We start from the raw sequence: 22,061 nt of genomic DNA, 5'->3' as shown, positions 1-22,061 counted from the left end.
CTTAGAACCGGGACTTCAAAAATGTTTTGAACACCACGGAACATATAAGATGTTCCAAGAGCTAAAATTGGTATTTCAGACTCATGCCCGCGTCGAGAGGTATGAGACCTTTGACAAAGTACATTGCCTACAAGATGGAGGAGAATAGCTCAGCTAGTGAGCATGTGCTCAGAATGTTTGAGTACTACAATCACTTGAATCAAGTGGGAGTTAATCTTCCATATAAGATAGTGATTGAAAGAATTCTCTAGTCACTATCACCGAGTTACTAGAACTTCGTGATGAACTATAATGTGCAAGGGATAACGGGAACAATTCCCAAGCTCTTCGCGATGCTGAAATCGGTGAAGGTAGAAATCAAGAAAAAGCATCAAGTGTTGATGGTTGACAAGACCACTAGTTTCAAGTAAAAGGGTAAGGAAAAGAAAGGGAACTTCAAGAAGAATGGCAAGAAAGTTGTCACTCCCGTGAAAAAGCCCAAAGCTAGACCTAACCCTGGAACTGGGTGCTTCTACTGCAAAGGGAATGGTTACTGGAAGAGGAACTACCCCAAATACTTGGCAGATAAGAAGGATGGCAAAGTGAATAAAAGTATATTTGATATACATGTTATTGATGTGTGCTTTAATATTGTTTATAGAAACCCCTCGGTATTTGATACTGGTTCAGTTGTTAAGAGTAGTAACTCGAAATGGGAGTTGCAAAATAAACAGAGACTAGTTAAGGGCGAGGTGATGATGTGTGTTGGAAGTGATTCCAAGGTTGATAAGATCACCATCGCACACTCCCTTTACCTTCGGGATTAGTGTTGAACCTAAAATAAATGTTATTTGGTGTTTGCGTTGAGCATGAATATGATTGGATCATGTTTATTGCAATACGGTTATTCATTTAAGTCAAAGAATAATTGTTGTTCTATTTACATGAATAAAACCTTCTATGGTCATACACTTAATATAAATGGTTTATTGAATCTCGATCGTAGTGATACACATATTCATAATATTGAAGCCAAAAGATGCAAAGTTAATAATGATAGTGCAACATTTTTTTGTGGCACTACCATTTAGGTCGTATTGGTGTAAAGCGCATGAAGAAACTCCATGCTGATGGGCTTTTGAAATCACTTGATTATGAATCACTTGATGCTTGCGAACTATGGAACGAGAAACAGACTTGTTGGAAATAATACATATTGATGTATGCGGTCCGATAAGTGTTGAGGCTCGCGGCTGGTATCGTTATTTTCTGACCTTCACAGATGATTTGAGCAGATATGGGTATATCTACTTAATGAAACATAAGTCTCAAACATTTGAAAAGTTCAAAGAATTCAGAGTGAAGTGGAAAATCATCGTAACAAGAAAATAAAATTTCTACAATCTGATCATGGAGGTGAATATTTGAGTTACGAGTTTGGTCTTCATTTGAAACAATGCGGAATAGTTTCGCAACTCACGCCACCCGGAACACCACAACGTAATGGTGTGTCTGAACGTCGTAACCGCACTTTATTAGATATGGTGCGATCTATGATGTCTCTTACTGATTTACCGCTATCATTTTGGGGTTATGCATTAGAGACAGCTACATTGACTTTAAATAGGGCACCATCTAAATCCGTTGAGATGACACCGTATGAACTGTGGTTTGGCAAGAAACCTAAGCTGTCGTTTCTTAAAGTTTGGGGCTGCGATGCTTATGTGAAAAAGCTTCAACCTGATAAGCTCGAACCCAAATTGAAGAACTGTGTATTCATAGGATACCCAAAAGTAACTGTTGGGTACACCTTCTATCATAGATCCGAAGGCAAGATATTTGTTGCTAAGAATGGATCATTTCTAGAGAAGGAGTTTCTCTTGAAAGAAGTGAGTGGGAGGAAAGTAGAACTTGATGAGGTAATTGTACCTACTCCCGAATTGGAAAGTGGTTCATCACAGAAATCAGTTCCAGTGATGCCTACACCAATTAGTGAGGAAGCTAATGATAATGATCATGAAACTTCAGATCAAATTACTACCGAACCTCGTAGGTCAACCAGAGTACATTCCGCACCAGAGTGGTACGGTAAATAGTTCCGGAAGTCATGTTACTAGACCATGACGAACCTATGAACTATGAGGAAGCGATGATGAGCCCAAATTCCGCAAAATGGCTTGAGGCCATGAAATCTGAGATAGGATCCATGTATGAGAATAAAGTGTGGACTTTGGTGGACTTGCCCGATGAGCGGCAAGCCATTGAGAATAAATGGATCTTCAAGAGGAAGATGGACGCTGATAGTAGTGTTACTATCTACAAAGCTCGAATTGTCGAGAGAAAAATTCGACAAGTTCAAGGTGTTGACTACGATGAGATTTTCTCAATCGTAGCGATGCTTAAGTCTGTCCGAATCATGTTAGCAATTGCCACATTTTATGAAATCTGGAAAATGGATGTCAAAACTACATTCTTTAATGGATTTCTTAAAGAAGAGTTGTATATGATGCAACAAGAAGGTTTTGTCAATCCTAAAGGTGCTAACAAAGTGTGCAAGCTCCAGCGATCCATCTATGGACTGGTGTAAGCATCTCGGAGTTGGAATATATGCTTTGATGAGTTGATCAAAGCATATAGTTTTATACAGACTTGCAGTGAAGCCTGTATTTACAAGAAAGTGAGTGGGAGTACTACAGCCTTTCTGATAAGTATATGTGAATGACATATTGTTGATCGAAAATGATGTAGAATTTTCTGGAAAGCATAAAGGAGTGTTTGAAAGGACTTTTTCAAAGAAAGACATCGGTGAAGCTGCTTACATATTGAGCATAAAGATCTATAGAGATAGATCAAGATGCTTGATAAGTTTTTTCAATGAGTACATACCTTGACAAGATTTTGAAGTTGTTCAAAATGAAACAGTCAAAGAAGGAGTTCTTGCCTATGTTGCAAGGTGTGAAGTTGAGTAAAGACTCAAAAAAACCGACCATGGCAGAAAATAGAAAGACAATGAAAAGTCATTCCCTATGCCTCAGTCATAGGTTCTATAAAGTATGCCATGCTGTGTACCAGACTTATTGTATACCCTGCCCTGAGTTTGGCAAGGGAGTACAATAGTGATCTAGGAGTAGATCACTGGACAGCGGTCAAAATTATCCTTAGAAGACTAAGGAGATACTTCTCGGTTATGGAGGTGATAAAGAGTTCGTCGTAAAGAGTTGCGTCGATGCAAGCTTTGACACCGATATGGATGACTCTGAGTCTCAATCTGGATACATATTAAAAGTGGGAGCAATTAGCTAGAGTAGCTCCGTGCAGAGCATTGTAGACATAGAAATTTGCAAAATATATATACGGATCTGAATGTGGCAGACCCGTAGACTAAAACTTCTCTCACAGGCAAAACATGATCACACCTTATTACTCTTGGGTGTTAATCACATAGCGATGTGAACTAGATTATTGACTCTAGTAAACCCTTTGAGTGTTGGGCACATGGAGATGTGAACTATGGGTGTTAATCACATAAAGATGTGAACTATTGGTGTTAAATCACGTGGCGATGTGAACTAGATTATTGACTCTAGTGCAAGTGGGAGACTGAAGGAAATATGCCCTAGAGGCAATAATAAAGTTGTTATTATATTTCCGTATATCATGATAAATGTTTATTATTCATGATAGAATTGTATTAACCGAAAACTTAGTACATGTGTGAATACATAGACAAAACAGAGTGTCCCTAGTATGCCTCTACTTGACTAGCTCGTTAATTAAAGATGGTTAAGTTTCCTGACCATAGACATGTGTTGTCATTTGATGAACGGGATCACATCATTAGAGAATGATGTGATGGACAAGACCTATCCGTTAGCTTAGCATTATGATCGTTTAGTTTATTGCTATTGCTTTCATCATGACTTATACATGTTCCTCTGACTATGAGATTATGCAACTCCCGAATACCGGAGGAACACTTAGTGTGCTATCAAACGTTACAAGTAACTGGGTGATTATAAAGATGCTCTACAGGTGTCTCCGATGGTGTTTGTTGAGTTGGCATAGAGCAAGATTAGGATTTGTCACTCCGTGTATCGGAGAGGTATCTCTGGGCCCTCTCGGTAATGATCATCACTATAAGCCTTGCAAGCAATGTGACTAATGAGTTAGTTGCGGGATGACGCATTATGGAACGAGTAAAGATACTTGTCGGTAACGAGATTGAACTAGGTATGATGATACCGACGATCGAATCTCGGGCAAGTAACATACCGATGACAAAGGGAACAACGTATGTTGTTATGCGGTTTGACTGATAAAGATCTTCGTAGAATATGTAGGAGCCAATATGAGCATCCAGGTTCCACTATTTGTTATTGACTGGAGATGTGTCTCGGTCATGTCTACATAGTTCTCGAACCCGTAGGGTCCGCATGCTTAACGTTCGATGACGATTTGTATTATGAGTTATGTGATTTGATGACCGAAGCTTGTTCGGAGTCCCGGATGAGATCACTGACATGACGAGGAGTCTCGAAATGGTCGAGAGGTAAATATTCATATATTGGAAGGTTGCATTTGGACATCAGAATGGTTCCGAGTGGTTCAGGCATTTTCTAGAGTACCGGGAGGTTACCGGAACCCCCCGGGAGAAATTATGGGCCTTATGGGCCATAAGAGGGAAGCACACCAGCCCACAAGGGGCTGGTGCGCCCCCCCCCCTTGGGAAGGAGGCCAATTAGGACTAGGAGAAGGGGGTCGGCCCCCCTTTCCTTCTCCTTCTCCCTTCCCCCTTTCCTACTCCGTGTGGGAGGTGGAATCCTACTAGGACTTGGGAGTCCTAGTAGGAATCCACACCTTGGCGCGCCCCCTAGGGCCGGCGGCCTTTCTCCCTCCCTCCTTTATATACGTGGGGGAGGGGCACCCCAAAGGCACTCCAAGATTTGTCTTAGCCGTGTGCGGTGCCCCCCTCCACAGTTACACACCTCGGTCATATCGTCATAGTGCTTAGGCGAAGCTCTGCACCGGTAACTTCATCATCATCGTCGCCACGCCGTCGTGCTGACGGAACTCTCCCTCGGTCTCAACTGGATCAAGAGTATGAGGGATGTCATCGAGCTGAACGTGTGCTGAACACGGAGGTGCCGTACGTTTGGTGCTAGGATCGGTCGGATCATGAAGACGTACGACTACATCAACTGCGTTGATAAACGCTTCCGCTTTCGGTCTACGAGGGTATGTGGACACACTCTCCCCGCTCATTGTTATGCTTCTCCTAGATAGATCTTGCGTGATCGTAGGAAATTTTTTGAAATACTACGTTCCCCAACAGGATGATGGTTGTCCAAGGTGGCTAGGCCAGTCCTCATCAACTCCTCATTTTCGGGCCTGCTCCTGTTCATCATGAGCTTTTACAGTCTTCATGAGACCGTCCACCACGAGATCGCCAAGTATCAGGCTTTATTCTTCTCGGCGGGGGACGAGGACAAGCAGAAGTACCATACGGTTCGCTGGCACGATATATGTAAACCCCGCGACCAGGGCAGGCTTGGGATCATGTCGTCCAAACGCATGAACATTGCCCTGCTGACGTGGTGGCTTTGGAGGATTGCGAATGGCGAGGGTGGCGTCTAGCTTGACATCATCAGGAACAAATACCTCCGTGGACAATCGCTCGCCTTCTGCCAGCGAACTGGCGGCTCACAGTTCTGGTAGTCCATTATACAGTTGTTCCCAGTTCTTCGCGTCGGGACCTCCATGTCGATGGGTTCCGGCGCATCGACCCTGTTCTGGTTCGACCGGTGGGTGGGGGATCGTCCCTTCGCCACCAGATTCCCAGACTTGTTCTCCAGTACAGTGGACCCTGGGATCTCCGTCGAGGTGGCCCTTGTTGACTTAGGGCGCCTCGCGTTCCAGAGGCCATTTGGGCCTATGGAACTTGTCGCCTGGCAGGAGCTCCTTGAGTGTATCGCCCTCCAGTCACCAGGCGCGAATCAGACGCACGATCGCATCTCCTGGCACCTGGAGACGTCTGGATGCTTCTCCACCAAATCTCTCTACCAGAACATTGCGGCATCTCCTGGCCCAGAGCCTCTGGCCCTAATCTGGGCAATTAGACTCCCACTTAAGATTCAGATCTTCCTCCGGCAATGAATTCAAGACCGGGTACATTCAGGGGTGGAGGTACTCAAGAGAAATGGCCCTAGGGACAGGAATTTCCCATTGTGTGGGACGATGGAGGACTCGAATCACATCTTCTTCACCTGCGTGTCCGCGCAATTCCTTTGGAGCTGCTTCCATGAGGTGGTCGGTGGACATGGGTGCAAGAACAATTTCCCCGGCCTCTTTGAGGAAATCCAGGCCTCCACGCTGCGTTCCCGCCACTGGCTGGGTATTGGGGTTCTTGCGTGGGCGCTATGGACGGTCCGCAATAAGCTTGTGATTCAGTATGCGCCTCTTCGACGTGCTACTGACGCGATTTTCAAAATGTGTGGCTATTTGCAGCTCTCGTGGCTGCTTAGCCGCCTGCAAGATCGGGACGCCATCGACATCTTCATCGCAGATCTTCGTGCACTGGCCTTCCGCTTGGCTCCTCCGCTTTCCCCATCCACTTTTGGAGCCGGATTAGGCACTGGGTGCCGCTGTGGCAAGGCCGCTAGGGGCACCCCCTTGGCTTGTGCTGCCTTTTATCTTTCGTTTAGGGCTTGTTGAGATATGCCCTCAGCAAAACCTTGTTGTACTATGTTTGTGTGCTACCTGTGTGTGTGGTGTGAACTTATCTGTTGGATCATTGTGGCTCTGGTGATTTGCTTTGTATATAAAGCAGGGCGAAAGCCTTTTTGGGTATATAAGCTAGGGGTGGACGTCCATGGCTCATTGTCGATCAAATCCGTTGCCTGCAAGGTATGCCTTCTCTCCAACAAAGTCTCATCTACAGGATCAAGAAGGCATCGTTTGTTATGGCTTTGCGGGGCATCGCTCCCAACGAGAAAGGATCTTCTTCAACCCCTTCACCAAGTAAGATCATAACTGTCCCCGATTGGGAGTACATGATGCCCAAAAGTTAGCAGGAACTCCACTGTCTGAGCATCAAAGAAGAGAAGTCAAAGAAAGAGAAGGAAGAGAAAGAAAAGTAGAATTTCTAGGGTCTACCCCTCGTTAGCACGAGAAGGCATCAGCTACCCTAGATGAGATTAAGGAAAAGATTAGCGATCTCAAGAAAATTTCTAAAGCTTGCGCCCATAATATTGGAGAAGGTATTGATGCCTATTGGATAATGAGCAAAGACCTTGAAAAGAAGGTCGATGAGCTGTACAGTAGGATAGAACACCTCTTAGATGCAACTGCTAATTAAGTTGTATGCAGAAACTAAGTTCCTCGTGGAAGTCTTCCCGATCAACAAGAGGAGATGATGGTTATGTCAGCCCGCTTTAAGTGTATGTTCGTTGCGTGCAACTGGACCAAGGATGAGAAGCCTAAAGAGGAAGAGAAAGAGGAAGCACGTGCTCTGAAGAAAATTAGGTATCAGGTCCCCGTCGACTTAATTGCAAGCTTGGGGGAGATCCGTGAAACACCTTGTATCTTTGTTACTTCACACGTTTACTTTTCCTTTGCATAATGAATTAGAGTTCTTGGCTCCTTGTGAACAAGGAAAGAGTCACTATCCGATGATAAGCGAATTTTTATGGTGAGAGATATCATTGCAACATATTGCTATTTTATTTAGATGCATGGATTAGGATGAACGCTACTGCATCATTACTTTCTGATAATTATATAGCCTTCCACATCGCTAGTATCAATTGCTACGTGAAGGTTGATAATTCCATGAGATAACTTATTTTTTGTTTTGATTGTCAGTCAAGAACACAAAGAGTAATCCTAGGCATGAGCCTAGCCAAAAATTATTCATCCAGAACAAGCAGTGTGTAAGGTGAAACTCTCAAACCATATAATAAAGGATTGATGAACAAAGAGCAAGTGTGGCTAGTGAAAGTACGAAATACAATTAGAATGTATTTTCAATTGACGGACAATGTGAATACATAACAACTGTCCTAGAACTGAAATAACCATTTCCTCCGTGGATTACTCTATAGCAGAAACTATTTTACCCGAAGAGCAGCATGGCAGGACCGATGATCCAACATGTCAAAGTAGTATAACCCAAATAAATCCAATGGTGTTGTATGCATAGGCTTGATAAAACCCAGCATCGACCATTCATACAATTATGCTTGTGACCTTCAACGTGACCTTCGACATGAGATGGAACCTTATGTGCTTGTGACCTTCGACGTGAGATGGAACCTTTATGTGCTTCATCAGACCTCAAAGAAACGAAGCTCCACCATTGCTTCCTGATGCTTGGGCGAATACCAAGCTGTGGCCTTTGCTGAACCCAGGACCTTCAGAGCCCAATCAATGGCGAAGACCGAGTCGTCCACTCGGACAAAATGGTCTTGACTTCTTGGGTCAATGGCAACAGAAGATTCAACACGAAAGCTGAATGGCCCAACTATCTGCGCAAGGAACAAAGGATAGCTTTACTGAGTTTTTAACTCTTTATGATAGATTTGTAGTCCTAAACATTGCGATCCTCTTGTCCGATTAATTCATCTGCTTGGAATATGTTGAAGGAAGGCAACAGGAGAAAAATGATCTAAAAGGTCTTATATTAGTTTACAGAGGGAGTACTTACTAATACTGATTCCTAAGTTCTAGGAAGGTGATACCATCTAACAGTAATAAAACCCATCAAGCCAAAAAGGTAACTACACAGGGAAAAAACAGTATTTGACACTTGGAACAAATGGTATTCATACATGGCACTCCATGTGTCAGTGACAAGTGGTGGCAAAAAATTATCCTGTAGCCTCTGAGATCTCAGTAATGAAATGTGTTCCGCAATAACAGAGTAACTGGTGGGAGAAGTTATAAGCAATAGCACTTGCAATACATGGATATGGAAAATATAAGATTTCCGATCCTAGCGGAAAAGGCAGGGAACAGATACCCAATAGGATAGGATCCTTGGGAGGAACTTTTGGTAATGGTCTTGATCCTCTATGCTAAACCAATATCCCGGCCATCAGTCAGAAAACTAATGGTAACTGGCAGAGTTCAGTTACTGGATACCTTCTCCTAACCAATTTGCTTATTGATTTCAAGAAAATGTTACCAAGATAAAATTAACATATGACAGGACACCAATCAAGTTTTCCTAAAGAAAACATAGAGATGTATGTATTATGTTTGATATAGAATAGCATTGTGTCAATCTATTCCTGCTGGAAAGTGACAGTATAACTAAGCTCTTCGATACCTTGATTAATCAAATAGCAATGCATGTCAGGCAAAAACTCTTCCACCTTAGGGTTATTGGCTGAACTGAAAAAGAAAATAAAGATTTCGAAATGATTTGACATCTCAAATCCAAAAAAAAAGGAGTAAGAGTATCATGCTTTGTGGCGTGACAGTCTGCATACAGAATGACCTTCTAGTTCTAGGTAACAGAGCACAAAGTGAAATGAAAGGAAAATATGATTCACCTGTTGTTGAAGAGAAACAATCACATCTGGACAAACATCACAGAATGTCTCTAAATCAGGCCGTCTAGAGAAGAAAAAATCTTGCGCTAGACGAGAAGCACCACGTAAGAACAAAGATCCTGAGGATATATCTAATCGGGCACTGACCCTTGTCAAATCCAGGAAAAGCCTCTGGAAATTTCCATGTTGAGCTGTAAAAGTAACAGAAGCAAAGAGATCTGCACATGCAGCAAACTTATTCCTCTCGTGGAACACTCTGAAGGCATTGCTTTTTCGCGTTTCGTCTGGCACTGAAATTCTTTTTGAACAATCCCCCAAAGAACCACTGGCTACTGCACCTGGATGAACAAAATGAGGCAGGAAACAGTAAACCGTTTGGTGCTGGCGACCTATAAATCCAATACAGGGTCATAAAGTAGTTTGTGATAATATATCCAGAGAAAGTGCACAAGATTTTTTACTTGCAAAATCTTGTGATACATTGGAACACCAGGGAAAATGTTGGTTAAATTATCATATATTCTTGAAATGTGACAATGAGCAGGACATGGCATGTGAGTGAAAGTGTTGTAAAAAACATAACCTCCAAGCAAGTAGACCCAAGAACTTTTCTGAAAGCAGCTTACAGAATGAGTCACTGAAGCTCAAGCACAGATTTCACAACTAAAAAGATGTAATCAGCACAACACTAAAACATGGTAAGATGCTTACCAACAATTCCAGTGAATGAAACATGAGGGTCTGAGAGAAATGCATCATAAGGCTGAACCATTTTTAGCTTGTCTTCTTTCTTCCTCCAAGCATCAATACTTCTCTTGATGGAAATAGCTGCCTTAGCACACAAACCAGGTAGCAGAGCGAGAGGAACATCATTGGTTTCATCACCACCAAAACATTTTGGCTCCCCACTATTCTGTTGTAACAATAGATGATAACTCAATCCAGAACTGGAGCCGACTGAAGCAAGATCAGCTGACAATGATAAAGGCACATCCCAGTACACCCCCTGTTTATCAACAAATAACCCAGGCCAGGACGCTGCTAATGTAAGGTTTTGTTGAGGAAGCTGCAAACAGTAAAAAGAATGGTTCAGCTCATCCAAACATTCAGAACAGCAACAGTAGCATCAGTTCAGTAAACTAGTCATTCCCAAAACAGAGCAAGATCAAGTATTGCATAAATCCATCACAACCTATTGAAGACTACATGTCCTAATCGGCATACATGAAGAAAATAAGATTTAGTGAAAAATGGCAGCACAAACATGATAGAATACACACAAATAGCTAATTATATACCAAAGAGCCTAAGAGCATCCAGGTGTTTTGCCTTGTGGTGAATAATCGCTTTGCCTCGGTCCCCCTTGTTGATATTGTACAACTCCAGCAGCAATGCCGTGTCTGGTGTGATCAAGAGTTCCGTGCCAGCACCTAGAGAAATGACATCATGCAAATGCCTCTTGAGATCATTGGACCAGGGGACCCCTTCTTGCCGATTTGACAACTTCTCTTTCACGACTGTCACAAGCTTCTGTACATGAAGCTGCTCCAAGATAGTAAACGACCTGCCCAAGTTAGTGAACATGAGTTTTGGGCACATACTTGTTATACATGAATCAAAATCATTGCAATTATACAGTTCATCTTCCTGCAAGCAGGCAACGTTCGAATAAACGAACATAATAACCAGACACAAGGCATTCAGAAACAACTACCTAAGAAATCTACGACTAATATTCCACCACTCGGATGTGGCTGGTACGTATGGAAATGCCATTGGAATCGGCACCTTGTATACCACATTTCACTACCTATCAACCGCGGCAACCTTGGAAGGGTGCAGATACGTAAGTACGACCGTCTCTCGCAGGATTGTTGGTGAGTTAGGTTGTGAGGGGAGGGGGGTTACCAGTTGTGGGCGAGATGGAGGAGGTGCGCGTGATGGAGGGAGAGGCCGGCGCGGGAGGCGGAGAAGGAGGGGACGAGCGGGGAGGCCATGAAGCGGTGGAAGAAGTCGAGCTGCTTGGTGCGGGTGACGCGGGGCCCCCGCGAGAGGCCGAGGGGCAGCGGGTCGCCCGGGACCGGGCGCGCCGTGCCCTCCATCGTCGCCGGGGACTCCACGTCAAGCTCCCACCTCCCTTCCCTGTCCGTCAGCCATCGCATCTGCCGCAACATCGCCGCCGACGCCGCTTTCGCCGGGCGGCGCTTTGCCTTTTTCTCGGAATTGTTCGTTCGCTTTGTGCTGCGTCGGAGTGTTGTTGCAGCTGTTGCGGTGCGTCCCGAGGATAGGGGGGTGGCGAGCCACGCTGGCTGTGACGGAGCATGGCGAGTGCCTACGTGGCAATATAACATGTAAACTGGGTCCTTTTTTTTAAGAAAAAAAACAGCGAGCCTTGTCCATTTCCATTAGAGAAACTGCCACAAGTAGACTGGGCCAATAGGTGCTGATTACTCTTTTTTTTTGCAAAATATGATTAAACTGGCAATGGATCTAACATCTACCCGTTGTAAGCCCAAATTTGTAGGGAAAATACTCCTATTTTCTTATTGTTTTTTAGATAGCTGACCACTCATTCCAAGCAGTGAAAAATGCTCCTATATACAGCGAATTTAAATGCCTGAATTCAGTAGAATTTTACTGAAAATAGGTCAATTCCCACAAATAATCCAGGAAAACCGCACGCTCCAAGGACCTCCCGGCGGCATGGAGAACATAGGCTTACAACGAGAAAATGAAATCTTTCATCCATGAATAGAGATTCGATCGGTTCATTATACATAAGTTCGGCACAAATTAAGTTACATAAACTGCTGGATCTCCGCTGTGTAACACTTCACATGGTCCGTTAAAAATCACACTGGTCATCATTCTTATTCCTCACCAAACCAAAACAAACGACCACGACAGTCGCTTACTGTAAGAATCTAATCGTGTAAAAACTTACAACTAGCTAATGACTTTAGCTGTACTGGCACACGGCCATATAAATTACTTACACTCCCGCAAAAAATAGTACTTACACATCGCAACATCTCGCCAATCAGCAGTCTTTGCCCAGTATCCAGGAGCTTGGTGCAGCCCAGCAACTACGGCCACACGGTCCTTACCAAGTTGCAATTCTTCTTATTTCCATCGCCTAGTCTCCGTGCGTGATTAGACATAGAGGGAACTCGTTGACACCAATGTTATTGATCGCGGGAATAAGAATGGACGTCGTGTGCAAGCGTCTAAGAGGTGCGTAAAGGATTAGCAACAATTCATAGTGAAACAACGAACAATTGTGGATACGACAGAGTAATTCGTCGATGCAACCAATGTCAATGTAGCACGTACCCTAGGCTTGTTTTCAACAAATTTAAGTGGAAGCCACACAGTTAGTTCAACAAATTTAAGTGGAGGCCACATAGTTAGTATAGCATGTACAAATAGTGTGCTTGTGTCGATGTTCTTTTACTGTTTTTCTTTATAGATTTGTAACACAGTAACAGCTATTGTGGTGATTTTCAGGTACGCAGATTGTTCAAGTGACCTGGAGTACTTTTCAATGTGCTGCGTTGGTGGTTTCACAACATCAAGTAGATATGATAAATATATTCTACCTCTGCCTACTCCCATTGGCACAAAATGCTCTTAGCAAGAGGAGAACTACTTGAAGGCAAGTGACAAAAGAAAATAACTTCACTAGGCAAACCAACAGAATGCCCTTTCCTAAAACCATGTCTAGCATTCTTTTTTACATATTCCGAGGCATTTGCAGGAGTGATTGTGTCATCCTCTTTACTGCTATAACGTGTCTTCAGTGATTGTAGTGGAGAATTGCCAGTCTAAAGGCTCAGGTAATAAACATGAGCACAACGCAAAATGACAAAAGGTAACAGGACAAGATATTATATGGATCCGTGCATTTACCTGTTCTTGTGATCGAAAATACATGAATGGAGTATAGTGTAGAAAGTTTGAAACCCTTGATGTGTATATATCAGCATATCTACAACAAAGGAAAAATAATTGCATTTACACAAATAAGCACAGGGTCTGTAAAATATGCAGCAATACAAAAACATAACCACTCACTTCTCAATTTGCCTGGTTAGATGACTCTTGTCCCATAGGCCAGCGCGTGACAGCCAACCCCATCTTAAAGAGGAAATAACATTTGCTTAGTTTATCTTACTACAATTAGATCATATGCAACGAACTAGGAGATATATGAACGACGTAGGACATTAGTTCCAGAGTGACAGGAATTGTAGACATTAGGAATAAGAAGCAAAATAGAAGTTATGCCCTGAAATTTTACAGCAATCAAACTTAACAGCCATTTCTTCTGCAAGGAACACATTTGATGTGGAAGATATGCTGTGGAAACGACACATTTGATGTACTTCTTGACATAAAATATGCTCATAGGAACTTGGCAATAGAGATCTTTATACCTTTTATTGAAAAGTTCTCCATCTGATTCCAGCAATGGCACGATCTTTTCATCTAATCTCTGCATAACAATGAGCAACTTTTGCATACTTTCTGTAAGCTCCTGATCATTCATACAAGTTGCAGCAAGCGTCTGGAAAAGAGTGAAATCGAGATATTAACGCAACCATATTAATAACTCAACAAAATCGTCAGAGCCTGCAAGCAGAAACAAAATCGCGAGACTATCTTTGCTTTTGGCTTAAGCTGTAGGTAGTTTCTATGCTGCACCAGTGTTCAGTGAATTGCTGAAATTGTGTTGTTGGTAAAATCTCAAGCTACTCGAGGGAAAGAAAATTGAACATGTTAAATCTTACAAAGGCATTTCTACACCCTAATACCTGTGCAGGGCGTGAATTTGTGCGTCTCTGCAGAGCCAGGCGAAGTTGGTTGAAAAGGTCTCCAACAATTTCCTTTTGTTGTATAAGTGTGACAAGCTTTTCTTTCTGAGCATGGCTTTTGATTAGTGCGTCAAACTGCAATACAGGAGGGGAAAATTTGGTAGCTAGGACAAAAATACTTTTATCAGCAATATGGCACAAACATTAAAACTAAATATAATCCTTTTCTGGGTTCTATTTCAGAAAATTGAGGATCAACAGATGCAAAATATTTCAAATCGACATGGTTAATAGATAGCTGCATCATCAGAACTCAGTCCCTCCAAATCAACATGCTGCAAAGTACTTGGATCCCTCTAAAGTTGTGATTTCATCAGTTCAAAATAGATAGACCTAAGTAGCATGCTTCATGCTTATGCTGAGTTTAGGGACCAAAGAAAGTGACAAATTTATGTACCTAAGTGGGGCAATGGGAAAAGTCTAAGGACCTCTGGTGCAATTTACTCAAGCAAGTAAATTATGTTAAAATGAGTTCAGAAATAAAATGCAATACAGGGAAGCTACCAGTGATAGACTGATAAACTTTTGATAAAAAAAAGCTTATTTACCTCCTATTCGTATACCTAGAATGTGATATACTAATTATAAATGCTATTTAGAACTCGGTTTTGTATTAATTGGTGAGAAAAGTAAGCAACCTAACCTCATCTTCCAGTTCTCGGCATATTAATGCTGTCCTCCATCGTAAATGAACCTTTGATTGGCTCACATCTGTAAAAATATGGTCCCCCACATATAATATTTCATCTCCATGAATATCTAGTGACTTCTCAACCATCTGAGCACTACCACCAGAGTACAAGCCACCTAAATACCCAATTAAGAGAAGAGTAATAAGTCAGTCAACACACACACAAAATCCTGGTCAAGCTGGCACATCAGAAACAGACACATGAACAGAAAAGAAACAGGACATCAAAGTTGCAGGATCTAGCAACGTAAGCATAAAAAGGCCAAGGAAGGGAGCTAGGTCATCTGTGGATGAAGATGAACAATGAAACTATAACTGCAAATCATCTTTAAGATCCATAATTATTTTGCAGAAGGGTGTAGTGAAGCAAACCTCACGACTCACGTTATAATACCAAAACAAATACATGTACATGTCTCATGTGATTGCTGGCACATGCACTTTGTCTTAGTGGCTATAAAATGGTCAGTGTGCATTTAGATCATATAAATTCATACGTTAGAGCTTTTATAAATGGTATGCATAATTTTTTATTCCTATCTTATCGTGAAGTGTTATTCTATTTTTACAAGTATTTATTTCTTGGTCAATCTGAAATATGTCTACAAGTACTTATATGATTTTTCATTCAATACTTTATTTTGTTTTAAAAAATTGGGCTTCCAAATCAATTATTACCACACATATTGGCAGTCTGAAATTTGAATGTGGTTCATTACAGTGCAAAAGGAATAGAACAAGTCGAGATTCTATAGAATAGAACTATAGAAGTTAGATCACAACAGTAACAATGTTGAGATTTTCACCTGAATTTGCCTTAAAACAGGGACGCAATAAACCATCGTCAGTGACAACCTCGTACAATGGATGCGAAATTTGGAAAAACTCTGGTTTCCTCGCGGAGACTATAACCTACATTAATACATAATCGACTAGTCTTCATGAAGTTTGAGTATGATGATAAGCAAAGACTGAGACACAGTTACCTTCAACGTTATCAACATAGAAGGGACATAAATACTCACCATTTCAAATAGATCTCTCCATCCCATATCATTAGGAAGAAAGCGATTGAATGCATGATTCATCATTTTGTTTGTATAGTGGTAATCTGAGTTAGTAATAAGAAGCAACCTTTTTCCAGCCTGATGAGTTGAAAAGGGAAAATCAGTCATTTAGTATAGTAGTATAATGGCTCAAATATTCAAATGGTTCATGGGCTGTTAAGGTGAGAATGTGTTAACCTCCTTTTGATCTAGAAGAGCTAGAGGCAGTTCTGGATCAGGCTCGACAAATCGCTCGGGCTCAGCCATTATTTCCCTCTACATTTCAACCAGCTAAAGAAATTTTAAGACCAGTATCAGTCGTAAGTAAATATATAACGACAAAGGTTACCTTGAGTTGACCTTCTACATGTGCTCGAAAAAGTGCTTTGGAAACAGCCTGAAATCAACATACTCCGAATGTTATGACACAACAAACACGGTCATGCAAAAGAAGCAGCAATGCTCTTACATTGTACAGCCCTTTGTAATCCAATGGCCCAAGTTCAGCAGGCACCAACCCCTGATCCAACTTGTCAACCATCTGAAACAATAAGAATGACATGTCATTCATGTCTATAAAATTATAAAAATATCATTCAATTTAAGCTTGAGAAAATGTTTATCATGACAGGCTCAAGGTTATCACCCTATTATTTATTTATGTGTTTGCTTTAAAAGCATAGCAAATACTTCCTGAATGAATTAAAGCAGGACTAATCATGTTAATGTATATGTCTTGGGGGTAAATACGGTTCAATTTGTGAACACACGATAAGCTGAATGAGCTTCTTCAGGAAATGCTTAATCAAATGCCCACTGCAAACTACTCCCTCCGTCCCATAATGTAAGACGTTTTTTGACACTTCAAAAAACGTCTTACATTATGGTACAGAGGGAGTAAATACCAAGTAGCTCCTTTCATTACTGCTACAAACCCCACTACAACCGAAAAGAATAACAACCTGGTATGCTCACGTCATCATTTCTGCAAATTTATCTGTACATTAAATTAATGTACGAGCCTAAAATGTAACATATGTCAAACTCCGCTCCCCCAGAAAACAAAAGGACACATTTCCATGGATGAAAGAGAAGAGCACATTAAAATAGCAAGAAGAACTTTCTTCAAGCTAGGATTGGTATCGTATTTTCCCCTTATTTTAAACCACCTTTGCCATTCTTACCAAGTCTTTTACTGACATTGACAAATACTCTGCTTCTAATGAAATGATCTATATTTGAGAGAGAAATCAACTGACGACGGTAGCATATGTAAATGTGAATGATAGTTGTTTATTTAAATGAATACCTACATATCAAGTGGCATCACACAAGATAGTTAACAGATTAAGGAAAAGGTAAGTGACCTGCATGAACATGACAGCTTCTGAAACAGAGAAAAGGGTATTAAGGAACTCCCATGTATCTTCTTTCCGCAGGTCCACCAACTCTCGTCCATATATTTCACTACACGCAAGCATTAATAAGAGTTATAATTCTCCAGCAGCAACAAAATTGACAGAAAAACCTCATCTATGTCTACCTCACAGCACGAGTGGGCAACATTTGGGTACCGTGCATGACCCTCTTGATGTACCCAAAACGGTCAGCTTTTACCAAGTTTCCTTTTACTTTATCCATAATAAGACCCCTAATAACCTGTGGAAGAGTAGTCATGTCACTAAGGGTTATGTATGCCTTCTGCAGTATTACGATAAAGTACACATGGGTACACTTACCAAGTCAGGATCAAATTCAAGGTCGTCTACTAGGAAACCCATGCTCTTCAGGTTGGCCATCCCATAATCATATGCACGCCCTTCCCAGGCCTACACAAATTTCACAAGACGTCGTTACTTTATATAATTTTTGCCATAATAACTATAGTGAAAAACACAAAGAACATTCACTTCATCTAATCCAAGATTTGAGGCTCTATGGAGAGAAGAAAAAACTACAAATATGATAACTCGTAGTTAGCAGTTAGCACTCATACTGTCCTGCATATGTAATTTTCAGAATTATACATGCCATATCATTTCAACAAATATGTTAATTTTCTACATATGCATCCCTCGTTTTCAGAGCATTTAGTAGACAAATCAAGAAAATGGATGTTGAAGTACCATCACGTTGTAATGAATCAATGTATAATCCATGTCATAGCCAATGACACTGATAGATCGAAGATTTAGTGTCCTGGTGCAGAAAATTCCACGAGGAGAGTTCCTTACTGTTAAAGGATCCTGCATTTAGCAAATAGACAGCAATCTTGTGTCACTGGAAGGGTGACTAATTTCTCCATCATCATGATGCTCGATCAAGATATGATTGGCAAAAGAAAAAGAAAAACAATGGAAGTTCAGAATAAAACATTAGCAGTCATAGAATAACAGCAAAACAAATCTATTGTTCCACTGTCCAGAATTTATAGTTAAACGTTTACTTGCAACTTGAGTATCATCTATTCGTCAATTCTGGTAATATTTTTTGTTTTTGCCGTTATCATGTTTCCGCTGCAGTTACTATTCACTAAATGAGTAAATATTGGGAAATTTCAAACTACTTCTAAATAAGAAACTTCAACAGAAATCAGGAATTTACTTAAGTGAAGTGCAATTAGGTAGCCTTTTTTTTTGCTCTCGGATCGGGAGAGCAAAACCCCAAGGGGAGCGACCCAGCACCTCGCGTCCCCTCGCATCGCCCCCGCGGGCGACCCGGGGGGAAACCCTAGCCGCCCCGCCTCTCGGCCTCCTCTGCTTCTCCCCATCCTCGCCGCCGTCCGCAGTGTCGTCGGGCGAAGCCTGGCCGGCAGGGCGGCGGCGGGGCTTCTCCTCACCTCTTCCGTCACGGCTAGCGTGGGACAACGAGATCGGGAGGTGCGCCGGGCGAGCGCGGGGTTCGGCGGCGCGGCGGGCGGGTCTCCCGATGGCGTCCTACGTGGCGCGGTGGCGGCGGCCTTCTTGTGGCGAAGTGGTGGCTGTGTTGGATTTGACCGGTGGTCGCGAGTGCCGCCGGATCCAGATCAGAACCATCTGGATCCTGTCTTTGGAATCTGTCGGCCGCCGCGGGGTGGTGGTGGTCGTCACTGGCCACGTCAGATCGCTGGATTCGGCGTCTGGAGTTCTACGTTGGTTTCTTCTCAGTCCTCCTTCCTGGTGGGCTGAGCCCCATGGCTCTTTCATCTCTGCAGGTTTCGGCTCATGGCTATTGCTGGATCCGGAGCAGACGGAGGTTTGGTGGTATAGGATGGGACCGGAGGAAACTTTGGTCGGCTTGTTCGGCCCAGCATCGGCGACGTCACTCCACGCCGTTATCCTCCCTGGAGGCGAAGCCGAGGTCTGTCCTATCCACCCCCGAATCCCTCCCGGACGAAAGTCCAAAATCCAGTCTGGATTGGGCGGCGGCGACGTCCTGCGCGTCGTATTCTCCATGGAGGCGCCGTCTGGGGAGGACCTCGTATTCAGGGGAGAGATGCTGCGGGTGGTGGGGCTCTGCGTGGCTCCAGCAGTGGCAACGGTGTGGTGGTTGCCAGGTGGTGCGGCGTTGTATCTACCGCGTCGATGACGACGAGTTTTGGCGGCATGGTGCAGCTGGATATCGTCGACGGATGCGGCTGGATGGTCGAGGGCAGGGCGGTGGCGCTATCTGACGCCATGGTGGCGTCGACGGCAGGCTGGCAAGGTTTGCGTCAGTCCCTGCTATGGAGATGGATCGGTGGAAGACGACGGTGGCGGGCTCGGTGAGTGCGCCGGACCGGTGTGTGACCCAGTCCCGGTATGTGGCTAGCATTGGGCATCCGGCTTTAGATGTTAGGTTTCGGTGTGATGTCTATTTGGTATTAGGCTCGGACATTCGGCACCCCTACATCAAGGGGATAGGAGTAGCGACAGGTGTTGCTAAGATGGTGGCTCCAGGCTTACTGATGTACTACTTTGTAAAGTCTTTGTGAATAATTAATAAAGTGGCCGCATGCATCGCCCAGATGCAGAGGCCGGGGGTACATCCTCCTTTTCAAAAAAAATTAGGTAGCCTTTTTTGCGAATAAATTAGGTATGTGTTTAAAGAGAAACATATGGATTTTGTTAATCATCTATCCACTAGAAAAAAACAGCCATGAAACAATTTTTCCACTATAGATAATCCTATCGAATTACATTACTTATATAGCTTTAAAGGCTTTATGAATATTATTACCTCCATATCATTTTTGCTTCATACTCTTATTTTACTTTCTCGGTTAATATTATTGCAATTAATGAGAAAATCCATGAAACTTCTATTTCATCCCAAACTACAGGAAGCAGATATTTATTTTATTTTTTATAAAAAAGAAGATTCTAGGCGGAAGTTCTAAGTAACATTGATCGAAACATTAGTAAGAGTTCTATAAAAGAAATGTTACATAACACGAAAGAATAGAAGAAGCATAGCAAACATCAGCAAGGTGAAAATCATGCTAATGGGGTACGGAGTAGAATATTACTGCAATTCCCAAGTCACTGAGCAACGTTTCAGCTTGTCTTGCTTCTTTCCAAGCTATCTCCTCTATAGGACCATGCAATGTTGACTTTCCATTCCCACCTGAAATTCAAGAATTCAGGAGTAATTAGAGCAAATTTCTAGCATAATTCTGATACTGTTACGGTGCGTTCCATCGGGAAAAAGAGTATATTATGCATGATGCTTTTGTCAGACAGACGATCGTTTGGTGTCGCCACGATAGTTTCATCAACAAGATGACATCCGCTCAGCAGAGAGGGAGAAATAGCGCAGAATTAGGGAGGTCGGAGCTCACCGAGCGCGTCGAGGTGCCTCCTGCGCACGTTCAAATCCCCCTTGGTGCTCTCCCCGAGGTAGTCCACCTCCGACAGCCTCGACGATGTCACGGAAAAGTACGGCTCCTCATCGTCGTCGTACTCCTCGCTCGGTTCCCCCCTGACCGCCGACGGCTTGCTGGCGTCGAGCGCGCGGCACCGGAGCGACAGGGCAGAGCTCGGGAGGCGGAGGCGAGCCCAGACCCCGAGGCATCGCGGCTGTGGCGGCGGCACTCTGGAGCGCTGCGGAGGCGGCAGCCGTGGCGGGAAACAGAGGCAGATGCGCCGCACGAGCTCGACCGGGTCCGCCATTGCCGCGCGCGCGCTGCTCAGGTGCTGGTTTGGTTAAGACCGAGAGCGACCGCGGTGCTGGGAGTGGATGGGGGGTGGAGGTGGGAGGTTAGTGGGGGAGTGGGGGCGCTGGCACGGTGTAAATTGAGAAAAAGTTCGAAATACTTTTCAAAAACTTCTCATAAGAACCCCTAAGAAATTCCATATATATGTTCAATAAAATTGCTGAAATACGCCTATTTTATACTCTAGATTCATGAATCTGGAGTATTCTTTTTTAACACGCCAGATTCATGCTTACTCGCAACAATTATTGAATTGCTTTCTTCAATACTGAAGGCGTTTTTCATGCTTCTCACGTCTATTGCTCGTGTCACCTTAAAACCTTAATAATTATCATATTATAATTGTTTTATTGTCGATCTGGCTCATCTCCCGTGGCCTTGGAGCCATGGAGGCGTAGATGGATCCCTCATATTTTGTGTTTTAGGTGTTTTTAGTCTGTTTAAGGTTTCTATCTTGTTCAGGAAGACGAAGCGGCAACAACTTCCTGAAGATATAATAAGTTTCTTCCCGCCTAGCCCCATTCCGGTGGTGTGTCTCGCGTCATTGAAAAAGGTGTGGAGGTATATCTCATGCGGATCTCATGGGATTCGGTCGGTGTTTGTTTTTTTGGATCTGCATGGATCCGGTCTTCATTCATCTAATTTTATGTGTTTACAGGTTATATCCTTTCAATCTACACTTCTCTTCATTGGCAGCGATTGCTGTTTTGGTGTGTTGGTCCTTTGAGGCCTTAGCATGACTTTCCG

The 22,061-nt window shown here is 43.0% G+C and overlaps 3 protein-coding genes across 4 annotated transcripts; 1 reads left to right on the top strand and 2 right to left on the bottom strand.

Annotated features, from left to right (window-relative positions):
• Positions 1 to 5,736: 5,736 nt before the first annotated feature.
• On the top strand, positions 5,737 to 6,132 carry LOC109772231 (uncharacterized). Its single transcript, XM_020330923.1, has one exon. The coding sequence runs from the start codon at positions 5,737 to 5,739 to the stop codon at positions 6,130 to 6,132; it is 396 nt and encodes a 131-aa protein (XP_020186512.1).
• A 1,776-nt stretch (positions 6,133 to 7,908) lies between these two features.
• On the bottom strand, positions 7,909 to 11,800 carry LOC109772194 (protein TRIGALACTOSYLDIACYLGLYCEROL 4, chloroplastic). 2 transcript variants are annotated; one of them, XR_002235053.3, is made up of 6 exons: positions 11,439 to 11,800; positions 10,860 to 11,094; positions 10,242 to 10,596; positions 9,531 to 9,868; positions 9,305 to 9,369; positions 7,909 to 8,501 (listed from the first exon to the last, which is right to left on the bottom strand). XR_002235053.3 is itself a non-coding variant. In XM_020330883.3 (5 exons), the coding sequence occupies exons 1-5, from the start codon at positions 11,702 to 11,704 to the stop codon at positions 8,304 to 8,306; spliced, it is 1,392 nt and encodes a 463-aa protein (XP_020186472.1). In that variant the 5' UTR covers positions 11,705 to 11,799; the 3' UTR covers positions 7,909 to 8,303. The 2 variants fall into 2 exon arrangements, 1 of the variants encoding a protein (XP_020186472.1); XM_020330883.3 differs by lacking the exon at positions 9,305 to 9,369 and having other exon boundaries at positions 11,439 to 11,799.
• A 448-nt stretch (positions 11,801 to 12,248) lies between these two features.
• Positions 12,249 to 21,407, bottom strand: LOC109772203 (uncharacterized). Its single transcript, XM_020330898.4, has 17 exons — positions 20,940 to 21,407; positions 20,628 to 20,725; positions 18,268 to 18,387; positions 17,881 to 17,970; positions 17,685 to 17,800; positions 17,509 to 17,608; positions 16,611 to 16,682; positions 16,491 to 16,538; positions 16,340 to 16,417; positions 16,121 to 16,240; positions 15,902 to 16,007; positions 15,048 to 15,211; positions 14,345 to 14,479; positions 13,967 to 14,097; positions 13,605 to 13,667; positions 13,440 to 13,518; positions 12,249 to 12,757 (listed from the first exon to the last, which is right to left on the bottom strand). Exons 1-17 carry the CDS (start codon positions 21,268 to 21,270, stop codon positions 12,716 to 12,718), a joined length of 1,893 nt encoding a protein of 630 aa, XP_020186487.1. The 5' UTR covers positions 21,271 to 21,407; the 3' UTR covers positions 12,249 to 12,715.
• Between the last annotated feature and the right edge of the window lie 654 nt (positions 21,408 to 22,061).

Source organism: Aegilops tauschii, chromosome 3 (genome assembly GCF_002575655.3).
Source record: "Aegilops tauschii subsp. strangulata cultivar AL8/78 chromosome 3, Aet v6.0, whole genome shotgun sequence".
Lineage (NCBI taxonomy): Eukaryota > Viridiplantae > Streptophyta > Magnoliopsida > Poales > Poaceae > Aegilops > Aegilops tauschii.
This window is presented reverse-complemented; position numbering and strand designations above follow the sequence as displayed.